Genomic DNA, 16,027 nt, shown 5'->3' on the forward strand with positions numbered 1-16,027 from the left:
CAATATTTCCCTCTGAGCATTACGGCTAGCCTCTGCCAATACCAGTACTCCAAGAGCAAGGACAGATCAACACTGCCAGTTTGTTTCAGTCAAACACCATTAGCAGGTTAAGGGCTGAGGTAGGCGAGAAATATAGTTATAATTAATAATAACTCTATTTTTCCATCTTTCTGTAACGTTTTTTTTTTTCTCAAATTCTGTAAAAGTCATACTGCAGCCTATACCGTAAATTGAATACTCTTGAAATGTTCAGGTATGGTTACCAATGACCCCCACTACCCTTAAACCCAAATTTGTGGTACTGCACCCAATTATTATTTCTCCTCGCCAGATTGACCTTGACTCAAAATTCTTTCATAATATTAATCTCTAGAATCAGACACATTAATAAAACCCGGGTCTTATGCCCTAAAAATGTTTACTTTTCCCACAATTTCATATTAAAGCTAAACATGATAAAAAAGATTCACAGGCTACAAAAATAATCAAAAATTCACCAAAAATCGCCACATAAAATCTTTAGACCAAGCCTCACAAAAAAGATTGAACAGAATTTGTTTTACTTAGTTCCATTTGAGAAATATTGGCCAATAAAGTTGGAGCAGTTAGCCCATTTTTCTTATCTGACCATTTTGTTATTGTGTAAAAAAGACAAGACTACTATTAGGTGGATACCAATACCCCCCACTACTTATAAACCCAAATTGTGGTACTACACCCAAAGGTGGTGCTATTTAAAAGAAATATGAACTAGCCTTATTTCTCCTTACGAGATTGACCCGGACTCAAAATTCTTTCATCATATTAATCTCTAAAATCAGATGCATCTTTTTCACCCTGGTCTTCTGCACTAAAAATGCTCTTTTCCCACAATTTCATAGAAGGGCCAAACGTCCACAGTCTCAGCCCATTTTGCCTATATGACCATTTTGTTATCGTATAACTACCATACGGGTATCATTAAGTGGATATCATTAACAGTGCAAATGTTCAGATCTGTACTCTTTTAAGAAAGCCCTTGATTCTCTTGTGAAATGTGTTCTTGGAATTTTCTTTATGGTGTGTGCTTATCAATAGACATTTTCAATATGTGAATGAGGCTTCATGCAGTACAGGAATGTCAGTGGCTCAATGGGATAATGCCTTGTACAGGTGAACCTTATGTTGAGTGTTCAAATCCCAATTAGAGCATGCTGAACATGACAATCTGTCATTGCCACACATTTAAGAAACACAACATTGAACAGCACCTGAAAATAATTTGGCAATCAACATTCCAGCTAATTAGTTTCCAAGAATCTGACTGCCAAGACACAGTATGGCAGGGGAACTTCTTCGTTAACCATTTTTCCTTCATAATGAACTCTGTCATATTAATATTTCTTCCTTTAGTGTTCTTGACAAATGTTTAATTTCCCCAGAATCTCAAAGATTTTTCTTTAAGAAAGCCCTTAATTCATATGAGAATTGGTTACTTGGAGTTTTCTGGATGTTGTGTGCTTATCAATAGACATTTTCACCATGTGAATGAAGCTACATTTCATGTTTGTCAGTGGCTCAATGGGATAATACCTTCTGGTGATCCTTATAGTTTCAGAGTTTGATCCCGATCAGACAATTATGAACATGCTGAACATGACATTCGGCCATTGCTCTGCAGACACCTGAAACCGAGGCACTGTATGGCATTAAGGGGAACATCAAAATCTTCTTCATAATTATATGTCATATTTATATATCTTCCATTAGTGTGTTCTTGACTTTTCATTTTTATTATTATTATTATTAGATAAAAATATCCCAATACGCCAATGTCACACATTGATTTACATTATTAACATCAGTCTAGCATATCACTTCATGATTGCTAAATATTCTACAATCTAGAGTATGCTGCACTTCCCAAGGAAAATCGTATTTTCCTTGGAAACTTGGGACAATTAAAACCTTAATTGAGAGCTGATTCAGTTAGGCCCTATTATACCTGAGCAGAGGCTGTGAACATTTTAATCACAGCGACTGGTGCTCTCAGTGGGAAATTAAATACAGCTTTGTGACCATACTTATAAGCACCCAATTCAAGGAGAAAGAACGTGCACACGTTTAGAACATCAATGCTGTTTTCATGCAAAACTCAATGTACTTTTCTAAAGATGGCTGATTTGTAAAGATGTGGGAAGAGGAAAAAATATATTCCCTGGTAGAGGGGAGCCTCTCTAGCATCCACAAACAGAATTAGATACCTAACATCTATGAATGAATGCTAATTAGGACAACATCAGAGATGGAAGGAGGGATATTGAACCGAGAAAGAAGGGACTTATTCACGGATATGAAGAGAGAACCATAGGGAAAGATCATGATAGCTGTGTGTAGACAGTAGCTAACAGCGAAGGACCATAGCTCTTATTTTGGCTGTTGAAGTTTATAGTCTTTGAAATTAGGATAAAGCAAACCCAGTGGGATAAGGATATAGTTGATTGGTAAAAGAAGAAAAAGGCTTTCAGTCCAAAAGGATTGACTGAATGAATGAAAATACTACCCTGAATAAAATGGATTATAAAAAAAATTAACTGAGAATAGAAGTTAAAGAACCGAAGAAGTCACAACAGTGTTGGTTAAATACACTCTTGGGAACATACTTAATGGTGCTTGATGGAATCCCTTGTACTAAATTAGAGTGTCAGGTTAATTCCCTTAAACTCACTACTACCTTTTTCTACATTTAATCACAGACATTTACTTTTTAGTGTGTGTGTGTGTGTGTGTGTGTGTGTGTGTGTGTGTGTGTGTGTGTGTGTGTGTGTGTGTGTGTGTGTGTGTGTGTGTGTGTGTGTGTGTGTGTGTGTGTTTGTCCGGGTGTGTGCGCGAGTGTGTGTGTGTGTGTGTGTGTGTGTGTGTGTGTGTGTGTGTGTGTGTGTGTGTGTGTGTGTGTGTGTGTGTGTGTGTTTTATAGGCTGGGGCATATGAAGGAGATGGTGATTAACAGCCTAATGACTGGACAATATTGTTTTGGCTGTTAAGGAATTTGTGAATCGTAAGTCTTTACATATACTAACTTTAATTGGCTATTATGCGGCACTATATTTCCAATAGTTTTCCTGCCCCAGAGACAATAGTCATTAAGGGGCTAGCAATGTAGGCCTATGTGCATAGAGGAGTTTGAGAGTCAGGTTCGTGCATGCTCACATTATATGATACCAGTTTAGATATTACATTGGATACAAAATATGTATGGGTGAATACACTCATTGACTCTGATGCCCTCATGGGAAATATGCACATATAGTTGAGATAATGTGTGCATTTAATGAGGAAAGGTTATGTAAAGCAGTTGACGTTCCCGTGAATGCTCTTTCCTAATCCATTGCTTGCTTTTTGCTCGCATTATGTCCTCCATAACTAAAATGAACCACTGGTGAATAAAACATTCCCTTCGACTGTTAATTGCGGCCATATTTCAATGCCACAGGCAAATCGATGAAGTTCACCTTTTAAATATTTCAGATAAGACATTTTTCACTAATATACTTTCCAAAATGTTCTTGTGGTTTCATGATGGCCACAAGTGAACTGTGCTGGAGGCCCATACAAACAATAAGGTGTACCTTTATTTTAAAATTAGTTATAGTGAACCAAGATTATATTTCTGGGGTTGTTTTGTTTACCATAAATCTATAAAAAAAGGAGTCTCATAATATTTCTTTACAGGTTTTGGAGCCAGCCTCTGACGTGCGATTTATCTGTTCGTACTTTTACATGGTTTGAATCCTTGTGTGTATATATAAAGAAAACCCTCCAGTTTACTTATTGTTGAAGGCTTAAATTGATGACACACTGTTGACAGCATAGGGAAGGAATGCGTACAACTAATGAACAAAGCTCTGTAAATCCATTTGTGTTCGCAAGAAAATACTTTGTTTTATCTTAAGTCAAATAGTAGAATACATAAAGCATGATACTTGTATAGAGTTCACCGTTACAACCATTCGCCGTTGCTCCATGTTTAAATCACAATCCCTTGTTCATGACCTGTGAGTGACCGATCTCAAATTCACAAACTGAAATAGTGCCCCCTAGTAGTGTTTTTTTTTTCTTTTTTACTCAGTAGTAATAGGCCTACAGTTGCTGTTTTCGCTTGCATTTTTGTATTTCTCTACTGATTGCTTCGACAATGCAACATTAAAAGTTACTAACAGCAACTTCACAGAGAACCTCTGGCTTAGGCCCCCCCTGAGCCCTTGGGGCCCTGGGCATGGGTCCGGTTTGCCCGTGCGGTAACACGTTAGTTCAAAGCGAAGTTTCAGTGACAGCCAGGCAGTCATGATGCAAGAGACGTTTCACATCTATTCGTTGCACATTTTTACGTTCAGTCTTGTACGGTTCAAGGGCGACATCGTGCGGTCATGAATGTAGCTGCATATTTCAAATTGTGTAAATCTACATGTCAGCATTATTAGTAAATGTATTTCCTTTGATAAAAATACAATCTAAGCTGCTTCTCTAAACTAAGCAGTTGTACATAGTATATTGACGCTCTGCCAATCAGGGTAACATTAAGGAGCGACGTATTCACGTGGCTTCCGTAGCATGTCTCCGATGCGTCACGACTCCGGTCACGTGCTACTCTCCAGCCTCGATCAGGTGACCCGCGCCAGCTTCCTCTTTCGATGCTACAACACTCTTTTCCTACCCCTTCCGAATACCCTTTAGCACCTACTATTTAAGCTGCTGGTGTGTTTTTGACGTATGTTGTAAACATTTAACCATAGATATCCTGCCAGAACATCTAAACCGTCGCCGGGTCGATGCTCGTGGAGTGGATGATGAACGGACACGCTATTCTCTACACCGGGGTCACTTTGGCCTTCTGGAGCACTATACTCGTAGTCGGTAAGTACTCGTTTATTCTTGAAATGTGCATGGATTGCGACTTTGAAGCAACATATGTTAGGTTGTGTTCACACCTCACGTTTTCACGGTTTGACATGTCTGTCAGTATCTGTAGTCAGAGCTGCTGCTAACGTGATGAAGGGAACCGTCTAACTCCGGGAAAATAGAGTCAAGGATAAATCCATTGCAGACTCATTGGATAATTATTGATCCATATGTCATTGACTTAATACAGCACTGGAAGGGCTTGCTTTAAATTGTTCTGCGTGAAAGTCCAACCGTGTAATCATGATCGGTTACTGCAATGGAGCAGGTGTTCTCTGCCTGCATAGGATGCTTGCGTGCTAGGTTTTGGTTTGCCTTGCCTTTAATCAAACAGATTTAACGTGTTAATACTGGTTTGAACTGTTTGGACGCTAATATGTCTCTCAGATGCAATGCTGAGACCATGACGCCATCCATCAAGCAATCATTGAGGTAGTGCCTTGCCAGGGCGAACCTGTCAGAGCTAGCAGCCTTAAGCCGTGTTAGCTTGTTTGTTAGCACTACCGCCTGCAGGGAGGAACTAGATGTGATTATCACATGACAAGAACGGGAACTATCACACAGGCTGTTGGTATTCCTACATATATTTTACCATTCTTGAATGTGGTCCTTCCTGATTTATCACCTGTAGTACATTAGCGTCTTAAAGTCTAATTTGATTGAATACAATGTATTGATTCGTATAGGCTTGGGGTTTGGAAGTGTGTATGGAAATTTTCACGTAGCTCACAGAATCAAGTCACATGAGATGCGCGCTACAAGGTTGCATTCATTGTAGAACTATATGCTGAGCTTTGTCTTTTTTCTAATTTGTATATATTTAAAATCTTTTAGGTATCTGTTATACCATCTTTGACCTTGGATTCCGTTTTGATGTCGCATGGTAAGAACTTTTAATTTATTATTCAATTAGTTTTTCGGATACAACATCAACTGTCATATTTCATTCAACAAGTGCCATGTGTTTGTCTATTGGTTCTTTTTCTATTCTAGGTTCCTTACAGAGACGTCCCCTTTTATGTGGGCAAACCTGGGTATTGGCCTCGCCATCTCCCTCTCTGTAGTAGGAGCAGCCTGGTGAGAAGCTCATTTGTTCACACTCTTTGTGGCAAATGTTTCGCCATCACTGCCCCTCCGTCCAAATGTTCCAGCTCACTTCTCCATCTTAGTTCTGTAATGGAATTGTCAAGCATGTGCTACAATTCCCACCTTGCAAACTTGCTGATTAACTAACTTCCTCAATTGTAAACCAACAAGACAAACTGGACCAAATGAAGTATGATGTATTGCAGAATTCATTTCGAAATGACTAATGTTTTTGGGGTTTCCCAGGGGAATCTACATAACTGGATCCAGCATCATTGGGGGTGGTGTCAAGGCGCCACGAATCAAAACCAAGAACCTGGTCAGGTATGCCCTTTTTAAATGTAACGGTTTATTGTGACTATGGTAAGGAAGCACATGGCAGATTGGATGATGATAAGCTATGAGGCTTACAGTGTAAAGGAAAGCTTCTGGTAACTCTTGACATTAAGGGAGAATGTACCATCGCTGCAACCTTTCGTATTTACAAACCATTGATAATTTTCACAATTTGGTCAGGAAGTCAATGTGATCTTCCAATTTATTTCAGCATCATCTTTTGTGAGGCAGTGGCCATCTATGGAATTATCATGGCCATCGTTATCAGCAACATGGCTGAGGTGAGCAGTATGGCCAAATGGGAAATGATGAGTCTGTGTGCAGATTTATTTTGGTCATCTCATAGTGCAAGTCAACAACAAGAAGCTAGTCTCTGCTCTTTTACAGAACTTCTCTGGAACCACTCCAGAAACCATTGGTGCAAGGAATTACCAAGCGGGTGAGTGAACATTCATGAGGCTTCAGTCGTGCTTGATTCAAACTAAGTAGTCGTTTCATTTAAAGCCAATGTTGTTTTTTTTACCTCACACACACAATATACCACCTTTTTATGTAACTCTTGCTGAACCATTGTAACCCATTTGAATCCTAGGTTACTCTATGTTTGGTGCTGGGCTGACCGTGGGCTTCTCCAATCTCTTCTGTGGCATCTGTGTTGGTATCGTGGGCAGCGGGGCAGCCCTGGCTGACGCCCAGAACGCTAACCTCTTCGTCAAAATTCTCATTGTGGAAATCTTTGGCAGCGCCATCGGCCTGTTCGGTGTCATTGTAGCCATTCTGCAGGTAAATGATAACGACACTTGCAGTGTAGACATTTTCTCGATTAGCAGCCTCTAGTGACTTGAGTTGTAGCAACAGTAACGTATCATTTTCAGACGAGTTACTTTCAATTTTAGTCTGCCAAATGAACCACAATATAACGATATTTAGATTATATTGGTTCCCTGTATGGATTGACTAAGTAGCTGCTGTAGAAGTATTACATAGATCAGGTTCAAGTGCAATTATTAGTCATTGGGGTCAAGCACATGATTGGCATGCAAGTATCTCTTAGGTTTGTTTTATGAAAATAAGAGTTTCATAATGAAATTAAGCTAGAATAAAATTAACACAAAGTGGGAAGTTTGTCAACGCTTCAATCCTATTTTTATCCATTCGTCTGAAAACCTTTTTATATCTCTGTTCCAATCATTGTTTCCCTCATTTGATCCTTTGTGTATTATTTTTTAGCCCTACCAAATGATATACTACTCCCCACATAGACATAAAAACATGTTAATCAAATGAAGCTTGCTTAGCAGTTGCATTAGGTTTTGTCCTATGGTTTTGAAGAGGGACCAATCATTGTGTACAGTTTTTGCTAACCTTTAAAATTGTTATGATTTGTCTTCCAGACATCGAAAGTAAAGATGGGAGATTAAGGAGATGTATTCACAGAGATGCGAAGATGTAATGAAGACACTGCTGGAAAATATCATACATTATTGTGTAAATATATCGTAAATTATTTAAATGTATTTTTCTTATCTGTGTTTGTTTTTAACCGTCATTTGCTGATGAGTAGCATATGCACCCTCTGGTCTGAAAACAGATGTTGATAGGTATACTGGAAAGATTGAAATCTGAAGAAGGGGCAAAGTTTCCAAATAAAAATAATTTAGTTTGACTACAATATTTAATTTGCTGATATGCACATTTGTTACCTGAACCTAGCCAAATTTCTCATCAGTTGACTTTCTTTTTATCAAATTCAATATATGCATTGAATAGGGTATACAACAGTAGGCAATTTCTTTCAATAGCTACTGTAGTAACATGCGTTCATCATTTGACATGGCTCCATCTCTTAAGTCAACTACGGTTTCAATAAAATAAACACATTGGGGAAATTGACTTCATATTTATAGCTTTACTTTGGTAAATAGGCACTCTTCCCAGATGACGGTTAAAAATAATAACTTGAAAATGTGCTTATGTGTGTGCGTGTGTACATTGTTATTATTTTCTCCCTGTGAAGCATGAGTATGTTTAGCATTATGTGTAGTACTGTTGAATAGTATGGGTGATTGTTCTGGTCCTTTTTTTGTTTTTGGTTGTAGTTTAATACTCGAGGGGTCCTTAAACAAAGAAAGTGGGCCAGATTCAGTATTTTCTCAAGCCTCTTCATGTAAGTAAAGCAGAATCATTGAATAGAATAAAGAGTATTAATCCCCTTCGGTGGGTGAGGCCGAGCAATAGACCCTCACATGCTGAAGAAAAAGGCTCTCCAACCTTTAAAACGTCCATAACCACGTTTGTTTTCCCCTCAGCTGTTAGGATCGACTCTTGTTCTTTTTCAATTGCATGAGTCTGCTGACGAGAAACATACCTTCTTCTTTTTTTTTTATGAGATTAACAAGTGATTTATGCGAAAAGATTGTAATGAAATGGTTTTACACAGATGAACTAAACAAAACTTGTGTAAGGAAGTCATCGCCGCATCCATTGTATTTGAGAGGTCTAGTCAGACTTAGGTAGTCAAACTTCTGGAGCCATCTTTCGGAGTTTCCATCTAGAAGCAAAACTATTCATAGTGCAATCATAGATTTTCTCATGTGCCCCATGGTAATGTATCGAAGGTACCGTCCATCTGGGTAATCCTTTGAAGCTCTTTTTTAGTTTGAAGGGGTTTGATCTCAATCGCAGTATCTATAATTTTTAGCGTCATTACACATCTATTGTCTTCTAGTGTCTGTCATCCAAGTCCCTTTTTAAATGTTGGCCCCGTTTAGGGTCCAGGGTCCCTCGAAGGATCGAAACACTAAATTTCAAGTCGCTTGAGGCAACATTTAGTTTCTTTCTCACCTTCGTCCACAGATTTCTTCTTTTTTTTTTTTCATGTTGTATGGAAGTTTGTCCTGAAAGCATTCCTTCTAGTTGCCACTTACTCCACTTCTCAATAATAAGTAACAAGAGGGCACAAAATTCCAGAAAATAAAAATTCAACTTGTACTTGGCTTTCCAGAAGTGTTAAAGGACTGAGGTTTTCCTCTGGAATTTTGAATGTTTGCAAATTTGATCGGAAACATTTTTAGGAAACCCGGCACAATATGCAGCCCAATATTTTGGTGGTTGTAATTGGTTCCATTTGTACAGTCAATGTTCATGTGGTGGTTAAAAAATATGAAAAAGAAACGTATAGGTTTGACTTGATGTGTGATGGAAATGCTCAATCTCCCTCCTAAGTGTCCAGGATAATAAAAGTTCTAAAGAAAAAAATGACTGAATTTCTTTTTTTTATTCGGAAAGTGGTTTACTTTGTGTATATTACAAACATTTGTATGTACATTTTTACTGTTGACTACGTTTTAAAGGCTTGTCCATATGTTGTTTTCTCCGGCAAGTCTGCTCTGATGGACTTATTCCTAAGGAACAATATCCTTAATTAAATCGTATATCCCTTTAATTTATGATGTGTCATCTCTTATTTCCACTAGATGGCGTAGAACAACTCTACATCTAGATCTCCGATGCTATGCCATCTATACTAGCATTGACGGACTAAAATAGCCCACCACCCAGCATCTGTGCGGATGTACAGTATGGTGCCGGACGTGTAGACCGGAGTACAGCAATATTCTAATTAAGATAGGTCTGTGTAATATTTGCATCTCTTAATAGCTACACTATACTTGTTATTGTCACTCAAATCATTTGTCTGTCTTTTCTACTATGTTCTATTCGAAATAGATTTATTACATGGAAGTAAACATTAGTTAAAGCATATTTATTCATCTATTCATATGTAACTTTTAAGGTTATTTCATCTCTATTTTGGACAGCGATGTGACTGAACCGGTAAAATTGTCTGGTTTGTTTCAAGTCTATTAGTTAATCTGGTTATGGTTAAATTGTGGAATGGATGTTGGGCTGGCCATCCTATTAGTTCTCTAGCCCTGTCTGGCTCCCCTTGCGTTGGAGAGAATAAGGCGCATTTGGACCATTAGTGCTTCCGTAGGCAGCAGGGGAGAAAGGGACCTGCTTACTGCCACTGCCTCAGAGCATCCTTTTTATGCCTTCATATCAACACAAAAACAAAATAGGATGACGGAAGAATCAAGGGGATATCTTCTACGGTCCTGGTTCGCTGGCGAATAAGATTATCTTTTATTCTAGTAATTTGTGCGACCGTTGTGGAACCAACACGAGGCTTTATTGGTATTCTTTTCATATAAAACATCCGGCAAAAAGGCTATCTATGAAGATGGATAAAAACAGTATTCTTCAGCATTATAAATTGTGCTACGATACGTCTCATGTTGTGTTTTTCACAGTGTCCTTGGCGTTGAAACCAACACAATTTCAACAATATTAGGATGCAATTTGAGAGATAATTTAAGCGAATATATCCCCCTAACTAAGAGCAGGCTACTCCGTAAAAGAAGACCCAGGCACAAAACACGGTTCGGTTAATAAAATCAAGGTAAGTGTACTATTTATTCTGCCTTAGTTTAGCTACAGTCCATTGTTTACCTGACCATTGCATCCTTTCCATCTTTTGTTTCCATCTATCCCGCATTGAGTTACCCTGCCATCTTGAAATTGTATGCATTTATTGATCTGGATTATGATATCTCCATTGCCAACCCGTTTTGTTTGGGATGTATATTCCACTTACTAGGGACACTGAACAACAATACTAGGCAACATCATCACGGTGGAACAAATGAACCGTTTCGGGGCTTAGAAAGCCATGTTACTGAGCGAGAGATAGGTCCGGTTTTCCTTTTGCAGATCTGCTAACTCCTAACCCACTTTCTTCTCACCGCTGCCAAAGCAGCTGTGGGGATTTGCGAAAAGTGTGTCTTACGTCCATAAGCAGCAGTGCTTTTCGTTCATGCGGCTTCAGATGGTTGTCCACGCTGTTGTTCCAACATGTACTGTTGCTGCATGTGATGCAATTACGTGTCCCATAAGAAGATTAATCTGTTTTCCCATCTGACATTTCTCTCACCTTAGCACATTAGCAATGTAGGTGATTGTGTGCAGATTACATACTTTGTTAGGGTTCAGAGACAGCTGACATGGCATTTATTAATGGTTAATGGAACAATCTGTAAAGTTTTTGACATGGAGCCTGAGTTGGATTGGAGCCTACTAAACTAACTATTATCATTGATAAAATCAACAGTCAGATGTGCACTTATCTTGCAGAATATATTTTCATATGAATTATTGTTTTCTTTATTCAATGATATATGTCACATCATTTGTACAGCAATAATTGTTCCCTCACTTCTACTTAGAGTTCTACTTAGTTGTGGATACTGGACATCATGCATTCAGTACACATAGACAAACTTTGCGTAATTAACGACAACATATTGGGCTGAAAATCCTTCCATTTCACAACAATTCAACAGTATTAAAGCTCAACTGTATTTTCTACACTGTAGCTACCTATGAAGTTATCAGTTAGGTGTCATGTCTCGCATCGGGCATGTAAATAGTAAACAAACCCATCACATTATTATAGCCAGATGTTCAACAGTGGAGAATCATCACCAGGGTTGTTATGATGTCTTAAAGTACAGCAGTTGGTTCGCATCCCAGTGTTGGGATCATCAAGTCAGCGTTTGATTTCCCGCAATGGCCAGGGAACATCCTAGTTGAACTGTCCTTGTTTTAAATAACGCTGATGCCTTTACTAACTCAAGGACTCTCATGAATCAGAGGCTCATGACATAGACATTATGAAATGAGTCTTGGTGAATGACGAGGGCCAGCACAAACTGCCTGTCACCGAGTATTGTTATTCCAACTGTCAATCACTGTGCAGTCAAGGCCTACCAACAGCAAACAGCACTCATCCTTTTAGTCACACAGGTTTTCTTCCCCATGAACTCTCACAATCAAGCTATGCTGGCAAAATGTGAAAGTAATCCAACATACCTTGAACCTCAAAGCGGTGTTTGAGACTCATAAACGTGTAGTTAGTTACCTCCCTGCCACAAATTAATTGGTGGTCCAGATCTGTGTTTTATAATTGAGGTAACTAAGCAAAAGTGGGGTCTATTATACTTCTGTGTGTCACTATGGTGACTTTATCCATTTAATAGTTTTATTTTTGTCATTATACCTACCAGTGCACACGGTCAGAGTTCTGGTGAATGCCAGGGATTCCTCCGATGGCGCTTTCATGTTGGGATTTGTTGTCATGGCAACTACTTGGCTAGACCTGACCAACCAAAGTGGGGGACTGAAACCTATTTGTGTGTGTGTGTGTGTGTGTTGTAGTGTACCAAATTTGAGCTATGTTCCTGCTTGGGTTAAAAACACTCTTTTCCATTCTATCCTATTCTTATAATTTAAACTCTTTCAAATACTAAAGCCAGACCTTTTCAAAGTGGGCTCACTGTCTATCCCCACCCTCTTCCTCTCCCTTTGGTCTTTATAAAGTCTTACCACAATACGAGCATAGATAAGAGAACCCCCAGATAGGAGAGTTAATCTTTGGCCATGGATTGTATTAGTTCAGGTAGTTGTAACTGCCACATTATCGAATGTGTTACAAATGTTCCATGTCACACCGCGTCGGCATTGTCAATCAAACACACCATGACCAAACCATTATACGATCCTTCTCTACAGTGTCATTATTGGCTATAAGCGAGCCTTCTAGATCCCGAATGTTATGGTTGCACCATTTAAGTTTGGCCATGCTGCACTGCAGTGATGATTGTTCTTGTTTCAGATGTGTATCAATAGAAATGGTGTGCAGTTTTCAGTGTTGAATCATCTCTCTATTGATACCCCCCTCTCTGTGTGGGGTCTCTAAGTGTGCTTTTCTTTCAGACAGGCGTTACCTCCTGTGGTCACACCCAGATCTCTTTATCAAGCCAGCCAGCGACGAGTGGATTTTAAACTTAATCAATAGCTCCTCCGCGAACACTCCTGCATTCTGTGGAAGGCCGGTTCTGTGTGTGTGTGTCTGTGTGTGTGTCTGTGTCTGTGTCTGTGTGTGTGTGTGTCTGTGTGTGTGTGTGTGTGTGTGTGTGTGTGTGTGTGTGTGTGTGTGTGTGTGTGTGTGTGTGTGTGTGTGTGTGTGTGTGTGTGTGTGTGTGTGTGTGTGTGTGTGTGTGGGCCAAAACACAACCCCACTATAGGAGCTAATTTCTAATTCCTGCCCAAACATGAAAAACTGGATGAAGATCCTATGGTTCAAAAACATAGGATCTTGAACTAGTTGAAAGCATGCCGAGACACAGTTTTGCCTTCATTGTCCAAGAATCGGCATGTCATTCTTTTGTTTAACAAGGTTACAGACCTATTTGTTGTGTATATAAGTGTTTCTCTTCCATATTATGTTCACTTCCGCGCTAGACTTTGGATGGTGACTTAAGCAGTGGGTTCATTGGGCTTATCCAGAAATATGGGTATAATTGGACAGTAGTAGCTGGAACAAACATATAAGCAAGTCAGTATAAACGCAATGTGCCAAAGCCTCACCTCTCAATCTTGCTCTCTTGTTAGCTCTCTCCCTCTCTCTCTCCCTCTCTCTCTCTGTCACTCTCTTACACTATCTCCCTCTCAACCAACAGTGCCTCCTCAGAGGAGCCTCTCTATGTCCCCACTCTGTGTCTTTACTTGCTCTAATGCCAAATGAGCAGCTGGATGTGAGTGAGAGAGAAATGAAGAGGGTGTTATCGACAAGGAATGCGGTTATTAGAATCGCATGGCGTGAGTGCGGACTACATGCTGGCAAGACATAGATAATGAAGAGAAAGATGAGTGGAGGGATTACCATGGACTGTATAACCTTCAGGGTGTCACAAAACATTGCCTTGCGCTACATTAATCACACTGTTTTTTTTAAATGGAATAAGATACATAATTGATTGTGGGTAATTGGTGGAATGTAAATGGTTTGTGCTGCTGCTTTGATATTCTCGTGGACTTTTGGTCAGCTGAGAGTTGGCATGTTTTGCCTGTATTTGTATTGAGTGAACATTTGCAAATGTTTTCTGTGTGTGTGTGTGTGTGTGTGTGTGTGTGTGTGTGTGTGTGTGTGTGTGTGTGTGTGTGTGTGTGTGTGTGTGTGTGTGTGTGTGTGTGTGTGTGTGTTTACTTATGCCCACCCATTGAACTTTTATAGCTAGAACCTGAAAAAAGGTTTGGACTTCCTGGAAAATGAAGCCAGTACATTTCTTAAGATGACAGGAAGTCCCACCTCCATGTAGTGAGCCCCAGTATAGGTCACTTATCAGCATGATCTCACATTTGACAGGGGAGGCTTTGAACAGACAGACAGACAGACAGACAGCGAGAGAGAACGAAAACTGGATCATCACTTTCTCATCTGGTACAGTCCTGTTGGACTGGTTTATGCTCTCATCTTCCAGAGGGCTCCCTGCTCGTCTGGGCTGTTTGTTGTTCTGCTTTTATCGACCCTGCTGTGCACACACACACACACACACACACACACACACACACACACACACACACACACACACACACACACACACACACACACACACACACACACACACACACACACACACACAGTATGGGAGCATGCACACACATACAAACCCATGCACACGTCAGACACAATGCAGTGTTTGGTTGCAAATATTCAGTTGTTAATGCACAAAATAATCAATCAGATCAATCTATTGATGAAAAAAGGGGAATAGATTCGAAATTCTCAAACATTGATTATAATACACAAATAATAACACCAGTGCACACACTCGCCCACACCCTTCACTTCCATCTCCGAACCTGTCTGTCTTAGTTGTCGAACAGAGAATAAACTTCACCCATCATCTTCTCCTCCAGCCCTCTCTAGCTGATAACCGATCAGGCCTGACCCGATCGGCCCGTCGTTGCCGCAGTGAGCGCCGTTTCCCTGCTGCCGCTGGGTTCATGCGTTTTGTTCTTCCTGCCCTCTCAGCCGGCCTTCCCTTGGCCATTTTGTCTGGTATCCGCCGTTGCTCCCCCCACGCGGCGCGACAACAGAGCACCACTCTGTAAACTGCCCCCTGAACTCTTCCAGTTAATCAGCGCCCAAAAGGTTGGCGCCGAATGGAGCCGGCCATTCGCTCACGCAGCGGTGTGTACCGGCCGCGATGCCTCAGCCCTGACCCCTCGCCTCTGCGACGCTCGAATGCTGTAGGGAACAAAGGCATGTGATGTAGTAAAAAAGGTTCGAGGAGTGGGGCTGAGGCAAGGCTCTGCAATCGGCAGCACACTGTTGCACTGGTAGGGAATTTTATTCTTCATATTTTTTTGTTGTGTACTGGCTATTCCCAGTTATAGTACTAGTTTATGCTCCACTGCTAGATTATGGTCGACTGCTGGTCTCTGACGGAAAGACAAGTTACTGACTCAGGGTTCAAATGCAGAATCTAAATGGTTTTGTATCTTCTGGACTTGTTTTATACTACACTGAGCCTTGCTGTTGTGTATACATATTGTAATAACTGCCAAAACACATGTTTTTTTGCTCAAGATGGAAATACAGGGCCCTTATTAAATTGTACTCAACAAAAAGTACAATGGTGCAATGATGCTCCTTATACATTGTGTTGTGCTGCTCATTCTGTTGTTGCCCCTGGCAAGAGAATTCAAGCAAAGAAAAATAAGAAGTCTCCATTTTAAGATGTGCCAAAGTCCCAGGAGCCCA

General features: G+C 40.0%; 2 protein-coding genes across 3 annotated transcripts in view; both read left to right on the plus strand.

Moving 5' to 3' along the window:
• The first annotated feature begins 4,631 nt into the window (after window positions 1-4,631).
• Window positions 4,632-9,618, plus strand: atp6v0b (ATPase H+ transporting V0 subunit b). The gene is made up of 8 exons (XM_030362936.1): window positions 4,632-4,893; window positions 5,773-5,821; window positions 5,932-6,015; window positions 6,271-6,348; window positions 6,572-6,641; window positions 6,748-6,799; window positions 6,953-7,143; window positions 7,755-9,618. The coding sequence occupies exons 1-8, from the start codon at window positions 4,809-4,811 to the stop codon at window positions 7,779-7,781; spliced, it is 636 nt and encodes a 211-aa protein (XP_030218796.1). The 5' UTR covers window positions 4,632-4,808; the 3' UTR covers window positions 7,782-9,618.
• Window positions 9,619-10,347: 729 nt separating this feature from the next.
• b4galt2 (UDP-Gal:betaGlcNAc beta 1,4- galactosyltransferase, polypeptide 2) overlaps window positions 10,348-16,027 on the plus strand; it is a 106,195-nt gene continuing 100,515 nt past the window's right edge. The window contains exon 1 of one of the 2 annotated variants that reach the window (XM_030362922.1): window positions 10,348-10,822. The gene's annotated coding sequence lies outside the window, so the exon portion shown is untranslated. Of the gene's footprint in view, window positions 10,823-14,894; window positions 15,604-16,027 lie in introns of those variants that run through there. The other variant, XM_030362923.1, reaches the window with a different exon arrangement.

This window comes from Gadus morhua, chromosome 8 (genome assembly GCF_902167405.1).
Source record: "Gadus morhua chromosome 8, gadMor3.0, whole genome shotgun sequence".
Lineage (NCBI taxonomy): Eukaryota > Metazoa > Chordata > Actinopteri > Gadiformes > Gadidae > Gadus > Gadus morhua.